This window comes from Aulonocara sp. 'chitande type north' Nkhata Bay, linkage group LG23 (genome assembly GCF_057382095.1).
Source record: "Aulonocara sp. 'chitande type north' Nkhata Bay isolate Kocher_YH1m ecotype deep benthic linkage group LG23, A_spYH_male_GT1.1, whole genome shotgun sequence".
NCBI lineage: Eukaryota > Metazoa > Chordata > Actinopteri > Cichliformes > Cichlidae > Aulonocara > Aulonocara sp. 'chitande type north' Nkhata Bay.
The window spans coordinates 23,862,312-23,879,875 of NC_141365.1; the positions used below are offsets into that span (position 1 = coordinate 23,862,312).

The 17,564-nt window shown below is 43.0% G+C and overlaps 1 protein-coding gene across 4 annotated transcripts in view; it reads right to left on the reverse strand.

The window, feature by feature from the left end:
• Positions 1 to 17,564, reverse strand: part of LOC147301852 (tensin-1-like) — a 129,623-nt gene that overhangs the window by 84,780 nt on the left and 27,279 nt on the right. For all 4 annotated transcript variants that reach the window (XM_086284353.1, XM_086284357.1, XM_086284356.1 and 1 more), the window contains exons 2-3: positions 15,189 to 15,303; positions 10,777 to 10,814 (exon numbers count right to left, since the gene is read on the reverse strand). In XM_086284353.1, the coding sequence (XP_086140479.1) occupies positions 10,777 to 10,814; positions 15,189 to 15,303 (153 nt within the window). The remainder of the gene's footprint in view (positions 1 to 10,776; positions 10,815 to 15,188; positions 15,304 to 17,564) is intronic.

Sequence of the window (17,564 nt, forward strand, 5' to 3'; positions counted from 1 at the left end):
TCCTGTTTCGCCTACTGGGGGGCCCGAGGAGCCCGTCCAGCCTCCTGCTTCGCCTGCTGGGGGGCCCGAGGAGCCTGTCCAGCCTCCTGCTTCGCCTGCTGGGGGGCCCGAGGAGCCCGTCCAGCCTCCTGCTTCGCTAGCTGGGGGGCCCGAGGAGCCCGTCCAGCCTCATGCCACACTGACTGCCACGTCGGCTGGGGGGCCCGAGGATCCCGTCCGGCCACCTGTGGCTGCTTCTCCACCTGTGGCTGCTTCTCCACCTGTGGCTGCAGCGCCGCCTCCTGCAGTATCATCACCTGCAGCGCTACCACCTGCTACTGCCACGCCTCAGCCTGAAGCTTCAGCCTCGCCTGGTTCTGGTCCAGCTTCGTCCTCACCTGGCCCAGCTTCAGCTACAGCTTCGTCCTCGCCCGGCCCGGCTTCAGCTACGGCTTCTTCATCGCCTGGTCCGGCTTCAGCTACAGCTTCTTCATCGCCTGGTCCGGTTTCATCCACGCCTGGCCCGGTTTCATCCACGCCTGGCCCGGTTTCATCTCCAGCTTCATCCACGCCTGGTCCGGCTTCATCCACGCCTGGCCCGGTTTCATCTCCAGCTTCATCCACGCCTGGTCCGGCTTCGGCTTCTGCTTCAGCATCGCCTGGTCCAGCCTTCGTGTCTGCATCCTCGTCTGGTCCAGACTTCGTGCCCGCATCCTCGGCCACAGCATCCTCATCTTCACCCACTGCGCCTGGTCCAGCCTCCGCTTCAGCATCCTCATCAGCATCGCCTGGTCCAGCCTCCGCTTCAGCATCCTCATCAGCATCGCCTGGTCCAGCTTCAGCATCCTCATCAGCCTCGTCTGGTCCAGCCTCCGTGTCTGCATCCTCGTCTGGTCCAGCCTCCGTGTCTGCATCCTCGTCTGGTCCAGCCTCTGTGTCTGCACCATCGCCTGCAGAAGCGTCTTCAGCATCCGCACCATCGCCTGCAGCAGCGTCTTCAGCATCCGCACCATCGCCTGCAGCAGCGTCTTCAGCATCCGCATCATCGCCTGCAGCAGCGTCTTCAGCATCTTCGCCCGCTGCGGCCCCGGCTTCCGTGCCTTCAGCCTCGCCTGGCCCAGCCTCGTTTGGGTCTGGAGCTAAACGGCCGTTTTCTAGACCGCTGGCTAGGCTACTGGCCGGGCGCCGTCGCCTGACTGGCCGCCGTTGCCTTCCGCACGGCCGGCCCCCGGACCGCCATCGCCTGAACGGCCGCCGTTGCCTTCCGCACGGCCGACCCCCGGACCCTCTTCGCCTGAGCGGCCGCCGTTGCCTTCCGCACGGCCGGCCCCCGGACCCTCTTCGCCTGAGTGGCCGCCGTTGCCTTCCGCACGGTCGGCCCCCTGAACTTTTTGCGCGCCGTCACGGCCTTCTTCGTGGACGGCCTCCCGAACTCTTTACGCGCCGCCACGGCCTTCTTCGTGGCCGGCCACCTGAACTGTGTTTTGGACTCTGCTCCCCTGTGAGTTTTTTTTTGTGAACATTTGTTTGGGACTCTGGGGCCTCCGTCTTTGGTCTTGGCCCGGTCCCTCCGTCCTGGGCCCCCTGCCGCCCGCCCGGATCTGGTGGTGTGTTTCTGTGGCTGTCGGGGGCCAGCCCTTGAGGGGGGGGGGGGGGGGGGGGGGGGTACTGTCATGGTCCTGCGGCCATGACTCAGTGACTTTGTGTTTGTGTTCCTTATTGTTATTATTCTCTTTATTATTCTTGGGCTGTTTTGGGAAGGTTTGTGTTTTGGGATTTTAGATACTAGGTTTTGGGTTTGTGCTCCCTCTATTGGTCCCTGGTGTTAGTGTTCCCCTGTCTCGTCAGGTTAATCAGGTCCAGCTGTGTCTCCCACCTGTGTGTGATTTCCCAGTGTCTCTTTGTGTACTTTAGTGTGTGTTTTCCTCTGCTCCTCGTCGCGTCGTCTGTGTTCATACCTGGTGTAATCCCCTGCGTGCTCTCCCTGCTGTTCTCCCTTCATGCTCAGGTTTGCTATTTCTTTGTGTAGTTTCTCCCAGTTAGTTCATCCTTAGTTCTGTTTTACCATCCCCACTTTATATTGGATATTATCAATAAATCACCCTCACACCTGAATAAGTGCTGCGTTTTGAGTCCTCCTTCCGCTCTCCACACGGCCGCTGCCCCGGACCGTGACAAGAGATTATCTTTCTGTGCATATTTTGAATGTTTTACTGCTTGACAAACCAGAGATTTCCTAGTACTTCAAGGTTTTTCAACCAAATTCGTCTTGCAGCTTAGGTAGAATTGCAGCAGTAAATATGTCAGACAGGACCACATGAATTTAGTACAGAAAAAAGACACAAACGGGTAAACACAATTTTATAAAGCATTCTCCAACATTGTTGTTTATATGAGAAATATTCAAACTTCTTGTACTTTCCTCGTCCAACCCCTTCCCATCATTCCTCTCTGCCACTACCTTTCCTTGCCAAACCTCGCCCTGTGTCTTCCAACCCGCCAGCCCATCGAACAGCACAAACCACTGCAAGAGCATTCCAGGAAGCTCCTCCAAGACATGGCAGGGATAAATCATGAGGAATAATGAGGGCTTGTTTCCATGAAGGGTGAGCGAGAACAGAGAGCTTACAGATGCTGTGCTGTCCAGTCATCAAAACAAGACAAACACGCATGTACTCAAGCGGAGAGATGATATACTACTGGGTGGATCTGTTTGCATAATTCTGTTGCACTGATGCCAGACTGAACTGAGAGGCAGTGATTTACATCCTAAAAGAATGAAGCCAACTGAAAAAGTACTCTAAAAACGTTGTAAATGCAGTCCTTGAAACATAGGTACATACTACTTCCATAAATATAGTTTAAGTCCACACAGTAGACAATTTATTAGGTACACCTGTTCAACTGGTCGGTAATTCAAATATCTAATCAGCACATCACATGGCTGCAACATATGTGTAGGCATGTAGACACAGTCAGGACCACCCGGTGAACCTTGTGAATCAGAAGGAGGAAAGGTGACTTTGAACGTAACATGGTTGTTAGTGCCAGATGGTCTGGACTGAGTATTTGTGGACTCTCCTGATCTACTGATTTTCCCACACAAGCATCTCTACGTTTTACAGAGAACGATCTGAAAAAGAGAAAATATCAGGTGAGTTCTCTTTGCAAAATTGCCTTGTTGATGCCACAGATCAGAGCCAGACTCCTTTGAACTGACAGTGAGGCAACAGTACTTTTAAATGGCCACTCGTCATAATTGAGGAATACAGAAGAGCATCTCTGAATGCACAACACATTGACTCTAGAAGCATATTCAGCAGAACGTCACATCATGTGCTGCTCCTTCCAACTAAGAACAGGAAACTGAGGCTACAGTTCACCAAAGACACACAACAGAGGTTTGGCCCGGTCGGATGAATCTCAATTTCTTTTGCGCAGTGAATCTTAAAACCCAGAATAAACAAATAGATTAAAATACCGATACTAGCATGAGATAGACAATATTTTAACATTAATGACATACTTTGACTTCTAGTTTGATAAAGATTAAAAAAAATAAAGGTGTTGGAAATTTCGTGTCTATTTCGGCAAGTAGGGGCAGGAATCACAGAGTTACTTAAAGGATGATATCTTCATAATACATTGATAGTATTGTGGTGATCATGGGATATAACCTTACATGTGTACAGGTAATGACAAAAAAAAAAATACTCCTAAAAGTGATTAAGCACGTCAGGTGTTACTTCTATACAAAATAATTTACATTACTAGTAAAGTATTGCATGTATGTCTTAAAAAATGAAATTTGGTGGAACTTTATCACTAATGTAAGGAAGTGATATAGGATATATTGCTGTACTGATATTATGCCCCACTCCAAAGAAAGGTCCACAGCAATGGCTAATCAAGTGTCAACCACCTATTTGTCTAAAACTAATGAGATGTATTTACAGTGGAACCCCGACTTACGAAATTAATTCGTTCCCGAGGGTCTTTCGTAAGCACCCATCACGCCATTTGAGTGAACGATAGGCTACAGGCTAATTGCTAACTGCAACAACAATACGTCGTTCAAGTGGAACAGCGAAGCGCAAGTACGAAAGCCAAGGGGGTTGTCACATGATTCAGAAGGCATTGTGGGCATTGTAGGCATTCTGGGCTCAGCCAATCAGAGCCAGCGGATTTCATTTCACGGGCATTTTGCCGTAACACGGGCAGAAATATTGCCGTTAAGTGCCTTCGTAACTTGAATTTTTCGTTAAATGGGGTATTCGTAAGTCGGGGTTCCACTGTATTTATATTTATTCTTATTATTACTCTTTTACATTTTGCTTAACACATTTTTTCCAACTTCACAAATTATGACCTCGCAATGGCTTTTTTAAAAACTTCTGAATAAGTGGTGACAATAGTGGGATATGTACAGTCCCAAGAGCAGAAAGTGGCAAAGCACACAAGAACGGCAAAACGTGCCAAACAACAAGTGATAGAGCCATGGAAAGTAAGTTTGTTGTTTTCAAGTGTTTGGATGCACTAATTTGTTTTCAGTGACAATAAAGATAAACAGTGCAGAACTTTGTAACTGTTTTTCAAAGTGCTATACTATTATTATTATTATTATTATTATTATTATTATTATTATTATTATTAATAATAATAATAATAATAATAATAATACTCTCATTTATCAGGTGGTCACAAACACTAATCCAAATTGATATCTATTTAAAATTCTTAAACATTGTTTATCTGAAGCTCAGGTTGAAAGAGAGAGAGTGGTATGAGGAATCAACACAGGAGTCTTCTGTCTAACAGAGAGCCTCTGTTTCCAACACTCAGCCTAGGTTTCCTGACAGACTTTAGGCAAAACGCCAGCCACTGTGCAAACAAGTCTCCTCATCAACATAGGTGCAATACTGGCAGATAGAAGCCTGTAGAGTTTGTCTTCTGTGTGCTGTGGAGCATCCTCAGAGCTCTAATAACAGCAGCGAGATGACTGTGGTCAAACAGAAAGAACTGAAAGAAAAACAGAACATGAAAAGGAGCCAGAAACTATTAGCTGCCTTCATCAAGGCATGTTAGTGGATGTCTGTCTTTTGCATGTTTATACTGACATTTTCATAAGCTTTAAAAGTTAATGACTGAACTGCATGTGGTTACTGACTTTCAACATTTCGCAGAATTAGGCTAATTGTTTCACTGACAACAAGATTACAGCGGTGTTTGCAAAATGGCTTATGGATGTTATGGAAGAGCCCAATGACAAAACATTTTCAGTACTATGTATTTCCTTATATTTTGTGATAAAAAGTATATAAGGCAAAAACAGAGTTTGTAAAATTGTAATTAGCTTGAAAGTCAATATTTGGTGTGACCATCTTTATTCTTCAGCACAGTCTGAACTCTCTTAGGCAGCTTTCTCATCATTTCTTTAAGTCGTCTTCAGGAATAGTTCTCCAGGCTTCTTGAAGGACATTCAAAGCTCTTCTTTGGATGTTTCTGCCTTTTGTTCTGTTCTCTGTCAACATGATCCCACACTGCTTCAATAATGTTGAGGTCCGGGCTCTGGGGAGGCCGATCCATGACTGATGGTTTTCCACTGTGTGTTTTTCTATCCATGTATGATTTTACTGCATTGGCAGTGTGTTTGGGATCGTTGTTGTGCTGAAAAAGAAACCTGTTTCTAATCTGATGTTTTCCAGATGGTATTGCGTGGTGGATCAAAATCTGATAGTACTTTTCTGAGTTCATAATTCATCAATTTTGACAAGATCTCCAACACCACTGACTGAAATGCTGCCCAAACCGTATCAGAGAGTCCACCGTGTTTTACAGATGGCTGTAGACACTCACTGTATTTCTCTCTTGATCTCCTCCAAACACAATCATTTGAACAGATTAAAAAAAACTTGGATTAATCACTCCATCAGATCTTTTGCCCTCATTTTCAATACAGTTCTTGTGTAGCTGTCATAGCTCAGTCTTTTCTCCCAGTTTCCCTCCTTTAAGAATTGCTTCCTGATGGCCACCCTTCCACTGAGACCATTTCTGGTGAGGCTTTATTGAACAGTAGATGATCAGCTGAAGGTCCACATGAATCTCTCAGGTCCTGTATCAGGTCTTTGCTGGATTTTTCCTTGTTTCTTAAGTACATGGCTTTCTGAATACTGTTAATCTGTTGTAAATAGTATTTTTAAACCTGACACATCTTCTTTGGCCCTCAGCTTGTCCTCAAAATTTTTTAAGGATATCTTACATACCATATATCAGGTTTTTGACATAGCGCTGGTTCATATCTTAGATTAGGAGCCTTTTTATGCTTCAGTGTTAGTCAGTGTTAAGCGCCTTAACAAACAAAAAACATTTGTCTATAAATGGTCAGCTACAAGGACTGTAAACTTGTAAGTCATTATATAATCAGCACACTTTTGTCCTTCTTGTCCTACAGTGGGGCAAAAAAGTATTTAGTCAGCCACCGATTGTGCAAGTTCCCCCACCTAAAATGATGACAGAGGTCAGTAATTTGCACCAGAGGTACACTTCAACTGTGAGAGACAGAATGTGAAAAAAAAAAATCCATGAATCCACATGGTAGGATTTGTAAAGAATTTATTCGTAAATCAGGGTGGAAAATAAGTATTTGGTCAATAACAAAAATACAACTCAATACTTAGTAACATAACCTTTGTTGGCAATAACAGAGGTCAAACGTTTACTATAGGTCTTTACCAGGTTTGCACACACAGTAGCTGGTATTTTGGCCCATTCCTCCATCCAGATCTTCTCGAGAGCAGTGATGTTTTGGGGCTGTCGCCGAGCAACACGGACTTTCAACTCCCGCCACAGATTTTCTATGGGGTTGAGGTCTGGAGACTGGCTAGGCCACTCCAGGACTTTCAAATGCTTCTTACGGAGCCACTCCTTTGTTGCCCGGGCGGTGTGTTTTGGATCATTGTCATGTTGGAAGACCCAGCCTCGTTTCATCTTCAAAGTTCTCACTGATGGAAGGAGGTTTTGGCTCAAAATCTCACGATACATGGCCCCATTCATTCAGTCCTTAACACGGATCAGTCGTCCTGTCCCCTTGGCAGAAAAACAGCCCCATAGCATGATGTTTCCACCCCCATGCTTCACAGTAGGTATGGTGTTCTTGGGATGCAACTCAGTATTCTTCTTCCTCCAAACACGACGAGTTGAGTTTATACCAAAAAGTTCTACTTTGGTTTCATCTGACCACATGACATTCTCCCAATCCTCTGCTGTATCATCCATGTGCTCTCTGGCAAACTTCAGACGGGCCTGGACATGCACTGGCTTCAGCAGCGGAACACGTCTGGCACTGCGGGATTTGATTCCCTGCCGTTGTAGTGTGTTACTGATGGTGACCTTTGTTACTTTGGTCCCAGCTCTCTGCAGGTCATTCACCAGGTCCCCCGGTGTGGTTCTGGGATCTTTGCTCACCGTTCTCATGATCATTTTGACCCCACGGGATGAGATCTTGCGTGGAGCCCCAGATCGAGGGAGATTATCAGTGGTCTTGTATGTCTTCCATTTGCTGATGATTGCTCCCACAGTTGATTTTTTCACACCAAGCTGCTTGCCTATTGTAGATTCACTCTTCCCAGTCTGGTGCAGGTCTACAATACTTTTCCTGGTGTCCTTCGAAAGCTCTTTGGTCTTGGCCATGGCGGAGTTTGGAGTCTGACTGTTTGAGGCTGTGGACAGGTGTCTTTTATACAGATGATGAGTTCAAACAGGTGCCATTCATACAGGTAACGAGTGGGGGACAGAAAAGCTTCTTACAGAAGACGTTACAGGTCTGTGAGAGCCAGAGATTTTCCTTGTTTGAGGTGACCAAATACTTATTTTCCACCCTGATTTACGAATAAATTCTTTACAAATCCTACCATGTGAATTCATGGATTTTTTTTTTCACATTCTGTCTCTCACAGTTGAAGTGTACCTCTGGTGCAAATTACTGACCTCTGTCATCATTTTAAGTGGGGGAACTTGCACAATCAGTGGCTGACTAAATACTTTTTTGCCCCACTGTATGTAGCAGGCACCAAAATAGATTATGCAAATATTATCTCATAGCATATGTTAAAACAATTACCATCATCACACCCTCATAAAAATCAGTATAGGTGCCATTAAAATACTATAAAAACACAGAAATGCTTCATAAACCCAAATGAAAAACCCTTAAAACCTTCAAGCAACTGTCATTCAATGCCCTGGGCAGTGTTTGGCATATAAAGGGGAAGTTGTGGCGAATTAAAATAATAAACACACAAAATGAAATCAGTGCAGCGCTGCAGTTATCTTCATGTCTGGTGAACTGCAAACTGCTGGCAACAAACCTCATTGTGCTTCATGACAAATTTACTGCTCAAGGTCAGCGAAGAGGCGGCCCAAAGCATTGCCTAAATTCACATTCGTATTTGCACAAATCGTAACCGCACTTTTACAACCTGAAACAACGAGCACGGCGCTGGCATATTTGTGTCCTGTTTGTTTTTGTTCAAGGGTCATTTCCCTGGATAAAGCCAACACAAATGTTTGCTCCCAAGTAAGTCAATATTGGCATTTGCACATTAACGCATCTCTAATTTTCATCCAGATTTACAATTTCCCTCCATCTACAGTCCTTTCCCTTCTGACACGCAAACCTACTCTCTTCTCAAAACATTTCCTGTCGGCTGTCTGTCACCACCAGAACGAATGACTCATGACGCTATCCTGATTATTCCCCAAATTGCCACCACAAATGACTTTGCCCGGTTTTAGAGGTATTTGGCAGATTTCTCCGTGGATGTTTTGGGAACACATAACTTTTGTTCCTATAGTAATATTTGGGTAGACGAATGGCTTGAGGGGAGGTTTTTTGGGGAGAGGAGTTATGAACTGGAGAGGAAAATAAAGGAGAGGGGAGACATTTCAACATTTCTCCCCACCAGTCACAACTAAAACCACTAAGTATACAGCCTTTTTACACTCTTTCCCTCCACCCTTTCCCTTGCTTCTCATTCACTCATTTCTCCGCTCCTTCCTTTTCATTTGCTCTCCCCTTTTTTCTTTATTTTTTGTTACCGCTGATTGGGATCAAATGTGGTGAGTGGAACTGTGATCCCACAGTCAGTCAAGAGGCAGAAATAAAGCCTTACATGGCGTATTTGCCCCCAAGTAGTTTTTTTTTTTTTTTTGCACATATATTTGAAGTCACTGATCCACCACAATATTAAAAACCACTGACAAGTGAAGTGAATAAAATTGATCATCTTGTTATAGGACAATGTTCTGCTGGGAAACCTTGGGTTTTGGCATTCATGTGGATGTCACGATGATATGTACCACCAAGCAAGACAATACGCCTCACACCACTTCAAAATATACTCAGTGACAGCTCGAGGAACACAACAAATATACCGAAATTATGATCCCAGTTCAATAGCACTATCAAAATCCAATCCCAGTAGGGCCCCACTGCTAATCCAAAGGAGCTGAAGACCATGATGCCAAAGTCCTCGTACAGGATACCCCGAGAGGTCCGATCTCCATGCCCCAAATGGTCAAAGTTATTTTGTTAGCATTGCATAGTTATGGCTGATTATGGTACAAGATAAAGCCACTATACTAATAATAATGCTTCATGCATAGCTGGTAAGTATCAGCAGTTTCTGAATGATGAGGTGTAATTGAAGTGAAATTAGGGGTTGATCTGAGTGGGCGATCATTTACAGTGAAAAATAATTGTGGGAAAACGAAACGAAACCACACAAAAAAACAGAGGGCTGCCAAGTACAAATGAGGCGACGATGTTTTCAAAAGATTTTTTTAAGTATATAAAATTGTTTTAAATTATATTTAAACTGATAACGTTATTTGTGTAAGGACATGTCACATGCTACTCAAAAGTAATCAGAATCATGAGTCTTTTTATTCTCTGTGTTGGATCAAACAGCCAAAATCTTAAATACTTAAATAACTGAACCATCAGATGCACCAAAACAATCTAAACAAAAATGTTAGTATTAATTTACAAAATATGGCAAATTGATATTTCTTCTTGTCTTTGCATTTATCTACTCCCTCATTTATTTTGCCTTTTGCGTAATTTTGTATTTCATGGATTCAATTATTCATTTTCAACCTGTGCTGATGATTTCAGCAGTTTTGGTCCTCCGTAGATGACCGTATAAGCACTATAACCCACACCATTACAAATGGTAACTGGTAAATGGCCTGTATTTGTATAGCGCTTTACTTAGCCCCTAAGGACCCCAAAGCGCTTTACACTACATTCAGTCATCCACCCATTCACACACACATTCAGTGTGTGAATGTGTGTGTGAATTACAAAAAAATCTAAGTGGAGATGTGCACTTGCATGAAGTTTATTAGCCAGCGTGCTGCTCTGGATGACGTCACACTGCAGTCTGAGGCAGGCAGGTTAAAGCTTTTTTGCCGGACTGTGCATTTTTCCATGCAGTGCTAAAATTGATTTAAACAGCCTGAAAAAACCCATAAATGGGCTTCGCTTAACATTTGCAATAGTGCTTCAGGAGGGGGAAAAACCGTGTAGAAAAGCAACTTTTAAATTCCTGCTATTCCCGATGCAATGACCACAGTCACAGTTTATCTGCTGTATGTGTGGTGCATTGTATGTGCTTGTACAATAAGTAAAAATATGTGTACTTCTATACAGTAATAAGGTGTGACAAAGACTAGAATGCACAATGAAGACATCAGTCTCATCAGTAACAAAAGAAGACAGTGAAGATCGTGTCTTACCTTCACTTCACATTTCTTGTGGCAGGACAACCGGCACGCTGAAATAAAAGAGGCAGCATTATGTGCAGTTGTTAATTTACACCCACAGGAGCAAAAACCATTAACAACCGTAAAGAGATTAATGGATGTTTCCTTTCACATAGATCACAAAATGAAGCTGAAAGCAGCAACTGTAGATGTGTGCTCAGTATTGGAAAACAATTAAAGTGCTTAGATGGTGTGGAGAGTTTAGAATTGCAGCGCTGTACTGCTGAATGCACTGAAACTGAAATAAGGTCAGCACCATCCCTGATGCCAACATGCTGTGGTGCTGCCCTCAAGTGGTCACATGAAGCAAACATCCATCCATCAGTTTGCATTTCACTACCTTAATGTTTCAGGCAAAAGGTGAAACATTGATGCAAAAATCAATAGCAAATGCAAGCCAAAGTGATTGAAATGAACACAGAATGTTGATTAAACAGTGATAAATTGGACTTTTAATGTATGTTCTAGACTGTTAATGGGTCACACTTGAATCAAGGTGGTACAAGTCTCCTCAGCACATAATAGTAACAGTCTGTAATCAAATTTTATTCATTTATTAATGCAAATTTGTCTTTTTGCATGTTTGAAGCAAACACTCTTTATGAAAGATGGTCAGAAGTTTCAGGTCAGAAAGGTTAAGCCTTTGCACAGAAACCTTCAAGCTGCATTCTTTTTAACTACAAGGGGGGGGGGCGAATCCTCTATTTGAAAACAGGTATATAGGTATGTGAGGAAACAAACCTTCTTCTTTATGGATTTATGACCTCACCAAACACTTTGAAGATACGCGTAGGATTCCAATCATTAGTTTGAAGTGTTACTGATTACAACACGATGCTTATTTTACAAAACAAAGTCCTATGTAGGGTAAAATACACAGGGTTGCTTGCTTTATGACTTTGCTTAATATGACTTTTCTCCCCCATTTTTAGTCAAAGTCAAATTTATTTATATAGCACATTTAAAACAACAAATGCTGACCAAGGTGCTGTACAATTAAGATAACTAAAAGACATAAAAACATAGGGAGACATGATAAAAGAAAAGAAAAAGAATCATAAAATTAGAAGATTTGAGTAAGATATAACATAGTTAAAAGTAATACAAACTCATTCTGATTTAAAAGCCAAGGAATAAAACTGGGTTTTCAGACGGGTTTCAAAAGTGTCCAATGTTGGGCAGGTCCTGATGTGAAGGGGCAGTTTGTTCCACAGTTTAGGAGCAGTTACAGCAAAGCCCCGATCTCCTCTGTGCTTTAATCTGGACCTCGGGACAGCCAGGAGCAATTGATCCGCAGACCTCAGTGATCTTGCAGGAGTGTACCAATTTAAAAGATCAGAAAGGTATGAGGGTGCTAACCCATTTAATGCCTTACAAAAAAAAAATCTTAAAATGAATTCTAAAACTAACTGGCACCCAGTGCAATGATGCCAGTATGGGAGATATGTGTTCACGCTTGCGTGTGCCAGTTAGTAACCGTGCTGCAGCATTTTGGACCAGCTGTAGACGGCTAACTGATGACAGACTAACACCAGAGTAAAGATTATTACAGTAGTCGAGGCGAGATGAAATTAAGTCATGAACAGCTCTGTCAAAGTCTCTAAAACAGAGAAATGGCTTCACTTTAGCAAAGATTAACCTTTTTGTATGTCTTTTGTTTATCTCATTCTTTGACATTCAAAGGGCCTCCCTGAGAGTTTTTTTTAGCTGATTTTAAAGCAATGTATCTGGACGATTGCACAGCACATAGTCTTATTGTCACATCTAATCCTTTACAATAACCAGCAATGTGCTGCATAGCAACCCTTCCTGGTAAAGGACAACAAGGAGTTTTAGATAATTATAATTGTCCAGGTGCTTGTGAACATATAGTACACTATAGCTCTAGTTTAACAGGACAGAAAGTACAATAAATAAAAGCGTATGCCTTCTTTTCTTTTCTGTACCCATATCTATCACCCAGCGTCATTGCTACCCATATTTCTCACTCTTCACCCTAGCTCTGGCCCCCTCCCCTACCACTCATCCCTTTCCCCCTCTTTCCCCCTCTTATCTAGGCTAATGCAGCAGCAGCAGCAGCCATGCTAATTTTAACACCAAATCCTCAGCCAAAGCCCTATACAAGCCCATTCCCCTACTGCTGGGCTTTTCTCCCCGTTTGTCATCTGGCCTCTGCTAAAGACACTCTGTTTGTACTGTAGTTCAAAAATGGGGAGAGCAAGGGAAAGAGTGCAAAGACAGATAGAGGGAGACCAGAGAAAAAGAAACAGAGGAAATGTGAGGCTGCCTGGGAGTCTTCTAATGTTAATTTCCCTTGGACTTTTCTTGGAGTGACAATAAAACCTTTAGTACTTCTAAAATTAGACTCAAAAACATGTGACTGGATCATTGAGGAAGAGGGGGAGGCAGGGGCTCAAAGGCAAGAGGGAGAGAAAGCAAAGCTAAAACAGTAGACCAATGCATACATAAATAGAGCGTACAGCGTAAACAAAAAGGATGTGTATATTAAAAATAGACTTGGGGAGAAAAAACATTCAAATACAAATAAAACTTTGTTTTAAACCTTTCTTTAATGTAAACCTGAATGGCTTAAATTATGCTAGAATCAAGCTTTAGCTGACCTGCACTGAACTGAACTGTGCGGCAGTTTTTAGAGAGAAAATGCTTTCTTGATGCTAGAGGTCTGAGGAAAATGGCTAAAATGCTTCGAGCTGACCGGGAGGCAACAGTAACTCAAATAGAATAGAATAGAATAGAATAGAATTCAACTTTATTGTCATTGCACATGCACAGGTACAGGGCAACGAAATGCAGTTTGCATCCATCCAGAAGTGCTTTAGTGATATAGATATATTACAATATATATTAGCAATAATATAGATATGTGAGTATATTACAGAAATGGGTCTATTATGGTATGTTATAATGTACACGGTATGAAGTATGTTGTGAATATTCTATAACTATAAGTATGTACAGGCTGTAGTGAGTACAAGCTATGTACAGGATATGAACAGGATATAAATATGAAAAACTATACAGAATATGAAATAAATAACTTTACAGAATCTGGGATATACAGCTATACAGAAATGGGAACTATGCAAGTTGTAAACAGTTGTAGGATTAAAGATTATCGAATGTACAGAATGATTATTTACACAGAGCTATACAGTAGTGCAGTTAAGATAAGTGAGGGTGTAGATAGTTTCTACAGAGGCTATATAAAGTGCTAGTGGTTGTGAGTGGTGGTTCAGTCCATGTTATTATTGTGTTTGAGGGTACAGTTGTCCATTGTGGGTGTGTGTATGTTCAGTCCATGAGTTTAACGTGGGTCAGATGTCAGGAGGCAGAGTTCAGGAGTCTGACAGCTGTGGGGAAGAAGCTGTTCCGGTACCTGGTGGTCTTAGTCCGGAGGCTCCTGTGGCGCCTCCCAGAGGGCAGGAGGGTGAAGAGTCCATGTGATGGGTGACTGGGGTCTTTGATGATTTTCCCAGCCCTTTTCAGACACCGCTTCCTGTAGATGTCTTTTATGGCAGGAAGTGGTGCTCTGGCGATGCGCTGGGCAGTTTTCACGACCCTCTGCAACGCCTTCCGGTCCGAGGCAGAGCAGTTCCCGTACCAGACTGTTATACAGTTGGTCAGGATGCTCTCGATGGTGCAACGATAGAAGTTCACCAGGATGTCTGAGGACAGGTGGTTCTTCCTCAGAGTCCTCAAGAAGAAGAGGCGCTGGTGAGCCTTCTTGACCAGCTTGGAGCAGTTGGTCGTCCAGGTGAGATCCTCGGAGATGTGGACTCCCAGGAACTTGAAGCTGCTCACACGCTCCACAGCCGTCCCCTTAATGTGGATGGGTGGATGTGGGTCAGCATTCCTCCTGTAGTCCACGATGAGCTCCTTGGTCTTCTCGGTAACTTAAATAACACTTACAACCAAGGTATGCAGAAGAGTATCTCTGAATGCACAACACATTGAACTCAGCAGCACAAGACCATGTCCAGGACCTTCTTTTAGTCAGGCGATGGTGCTAACTTCTGTAATAAAGATGTCTAGGGGTTTGTTAAACTATTTGCCCACACTTTTTTTTCACAGACTGACAATGTTTATAATAATGTTTCTTAAAGTAAAATTGGGTCATAACTCATAACATAACTGATATACATCTATTTACTGCCACTTCCAGGTTGCAGAAGCAGCAAGTCTAAGGAAGATTCATGTGAAGTCTAAGGAAGGCAGTTGTTATAAAATGGTCAGTTTTTATATTTATAAATGAATCTCACCCTCAGCCATTCTGGGAATCCAACCCCTGCCTGGTCATAATTTACTCGGTCTACTGTCTTACGTCTGCTCAGATCCACTTTAAAGCCAACATGCTAGACACCCACCTTTGCAGATGAGGCCCTCCTTGGTGATGGCCTGCTTGCATATATCACAACTCTTGGCCTTCTTGAATGGCTTCAGCTTAAAGGTGTGCGTGTGGACGCCCTCCAGCTCGTCGGGCTGCGGGAAGAAGAGGAAACGAGATCAGGAGTGCATCGCTACAAATCGATGGAAGCAGATCCAAAGCCAATCAAAACACATTCGATACATCTGGCTGCACGTGAGAGTTTCACCTCAACTTTTGATGATTTTTGGTTTCAGCTAAGCTGTTTCCTTGTGTCTTTGTTATACTGAATAGGAGGGTTAATGTCCGAAACAGTGATGCAACTCAAACAAGTCATTTTTCTACCTTATAAGGCCCAAAAGACTGTTGCGTGCAAATAAGTGCACTCACACTGACACACACACGCACACACAGAGACACAGCCCACCCAACAGCATAGGATATTTTCACTTTGAAGTTCTCTAATTAAATGACTAATTAACGATGGAGTGAAAAAAAGGCCTTACAGCAGCCAGCAACCTAAAAAACTCTAGGAATGATGCTTGCCTGTGTGTGTTCGTGTGTGTGTGTGTGTGCAGTATTGTTTGCAAGTGTGTGTCCGGGGCTTCATTTCAGAGCAGCCTGAGGACACAACAGCTCGAGAAACTGTGCAAAGCAGTGAAGAAGAAAAATCAAAAATATTGTTTTACGCATGCTGATGATGATGAAGAAGAAGATTGGGTTGCAGCTGCTGCGAGCATGTTGCTCATGACCAGGATAACAACTTGGAGGATCCCAAAAGACCCTTGCAAAATTAATTCCATGACTTGTGTAATTTATTCCTGACATGCAATGACATCTCGAACGCTGTGTTAAAATGTGGGTTTCTCTCCAAACAGCTGCACATTACTCAGAATTGATCTGATTAGTCTGTCCTGCAGCTTGGAAAATGCACTCAACGCACGAGTTTTTCCTTTGAAGGAAACCAGCCGATGAACGCTTCAAAATGTGCTCAGAATAGACGAGTTGGTTTAGGTTTCTGAATGTTTTAGGCCTTTATTTTCTTTCTGACTTGCTTATGTGGTTTGATCTGGTTTTATTTTATCATACAAAGGTCTGTGGGTTGCTTTGATGCAGTTACCCCAGTTCGTATGGCCAAAAAGACAACAGGCAAATCCCAGATCTCTTCTTTTGTCATTTCATCATGTGACATCATCACTCAGAATTGCACTTAAAGCAAACACCCTGCTAGATCTCCCTCTTTCCCTGTTGTCCAGAGCCCACTTTTCCTAACAGCCTCCTCTGTGAGTCATAATAATGATGCCATTTCCTTTGTGTATTTGTGCAGCTGGCCTGGTTTGGGTTGAGCTCGGCTGGGCTGTAAATCTGAGTTTGCTTTATTGAAAACAGTATTTTATATACACCTCCTTCCAGATATCACCTTGAAAGGATGCATGAATGAGTCAATGAATTAAGACATTCCTCAAACATTCCCACGAATATAAATCATTGCGAGGGCTTTGGAATATTTATTTCTGGCAAAAGGAGAAATCAATCTTTCTTAAGGTGACAGGGTCTATACCTGCAAACATAGTTTTGTTTTGTTTTTAACAGATTAACAGTTGAACAGTTAACTGATTATCTTATTCAACATAGGCAACATTGCTGCCACATCATGTTGTGCAAGTTGCTCACTGTAAATAGATCACTGATCACTTCTCCTACAGAGGAGTGATCGGTTTTAAGTTTTTCTGCTTTCTGTGTCTTTCTTTAAGTAGATAAACGCGCTAATTGTTTCTACTTGCACCAGTTTGTGTTGATGTCTAAAGGTAAGTCTGTAATTCTGTAGTAGCACACAGTAATTGATTTCGTTTGCAGAGCACCAACGATGAGGAGCTGTTTGGGGGAGGGGAGGTTCTTGTAGAAAGAGTAGCTCAGAGCAGCTTATTTAAAATGCACAGGAAATGCATGTGCACGTGTCCACAGTGCTCCTGAAATTTACTCATTACCACTCACAGATTGTGGTCCATCTCTAAACCAAAGAACAAGTGACGTCTTACTTAGGACCACTATGCAACAGATAGCTCCTACTGCCACCTACAACATAACCTTCTACCACAAGTACTGTTTGAAATGCCGTGCTGTGGAACAGACTAGAGAAAACCTTAATTTTGTAACATTTTGCAAGGAGAATGGGGATCAATTTACGAAAAATGTGCAAATATACAAGAAAATGTCTAATGAGCTTCGAATGAGCTTAAAAGTCAATATTTAAGTAGTCTTCAGGAATAGTTCTCCAGGCTTCTTGAAGGACATTCAAAGCTCTTCTTTGGATGTTTCTGCCTTTTGTTCTGTTCTCTGTCAACATGATCCCACACTGCTTCAATAATGTTCAGGT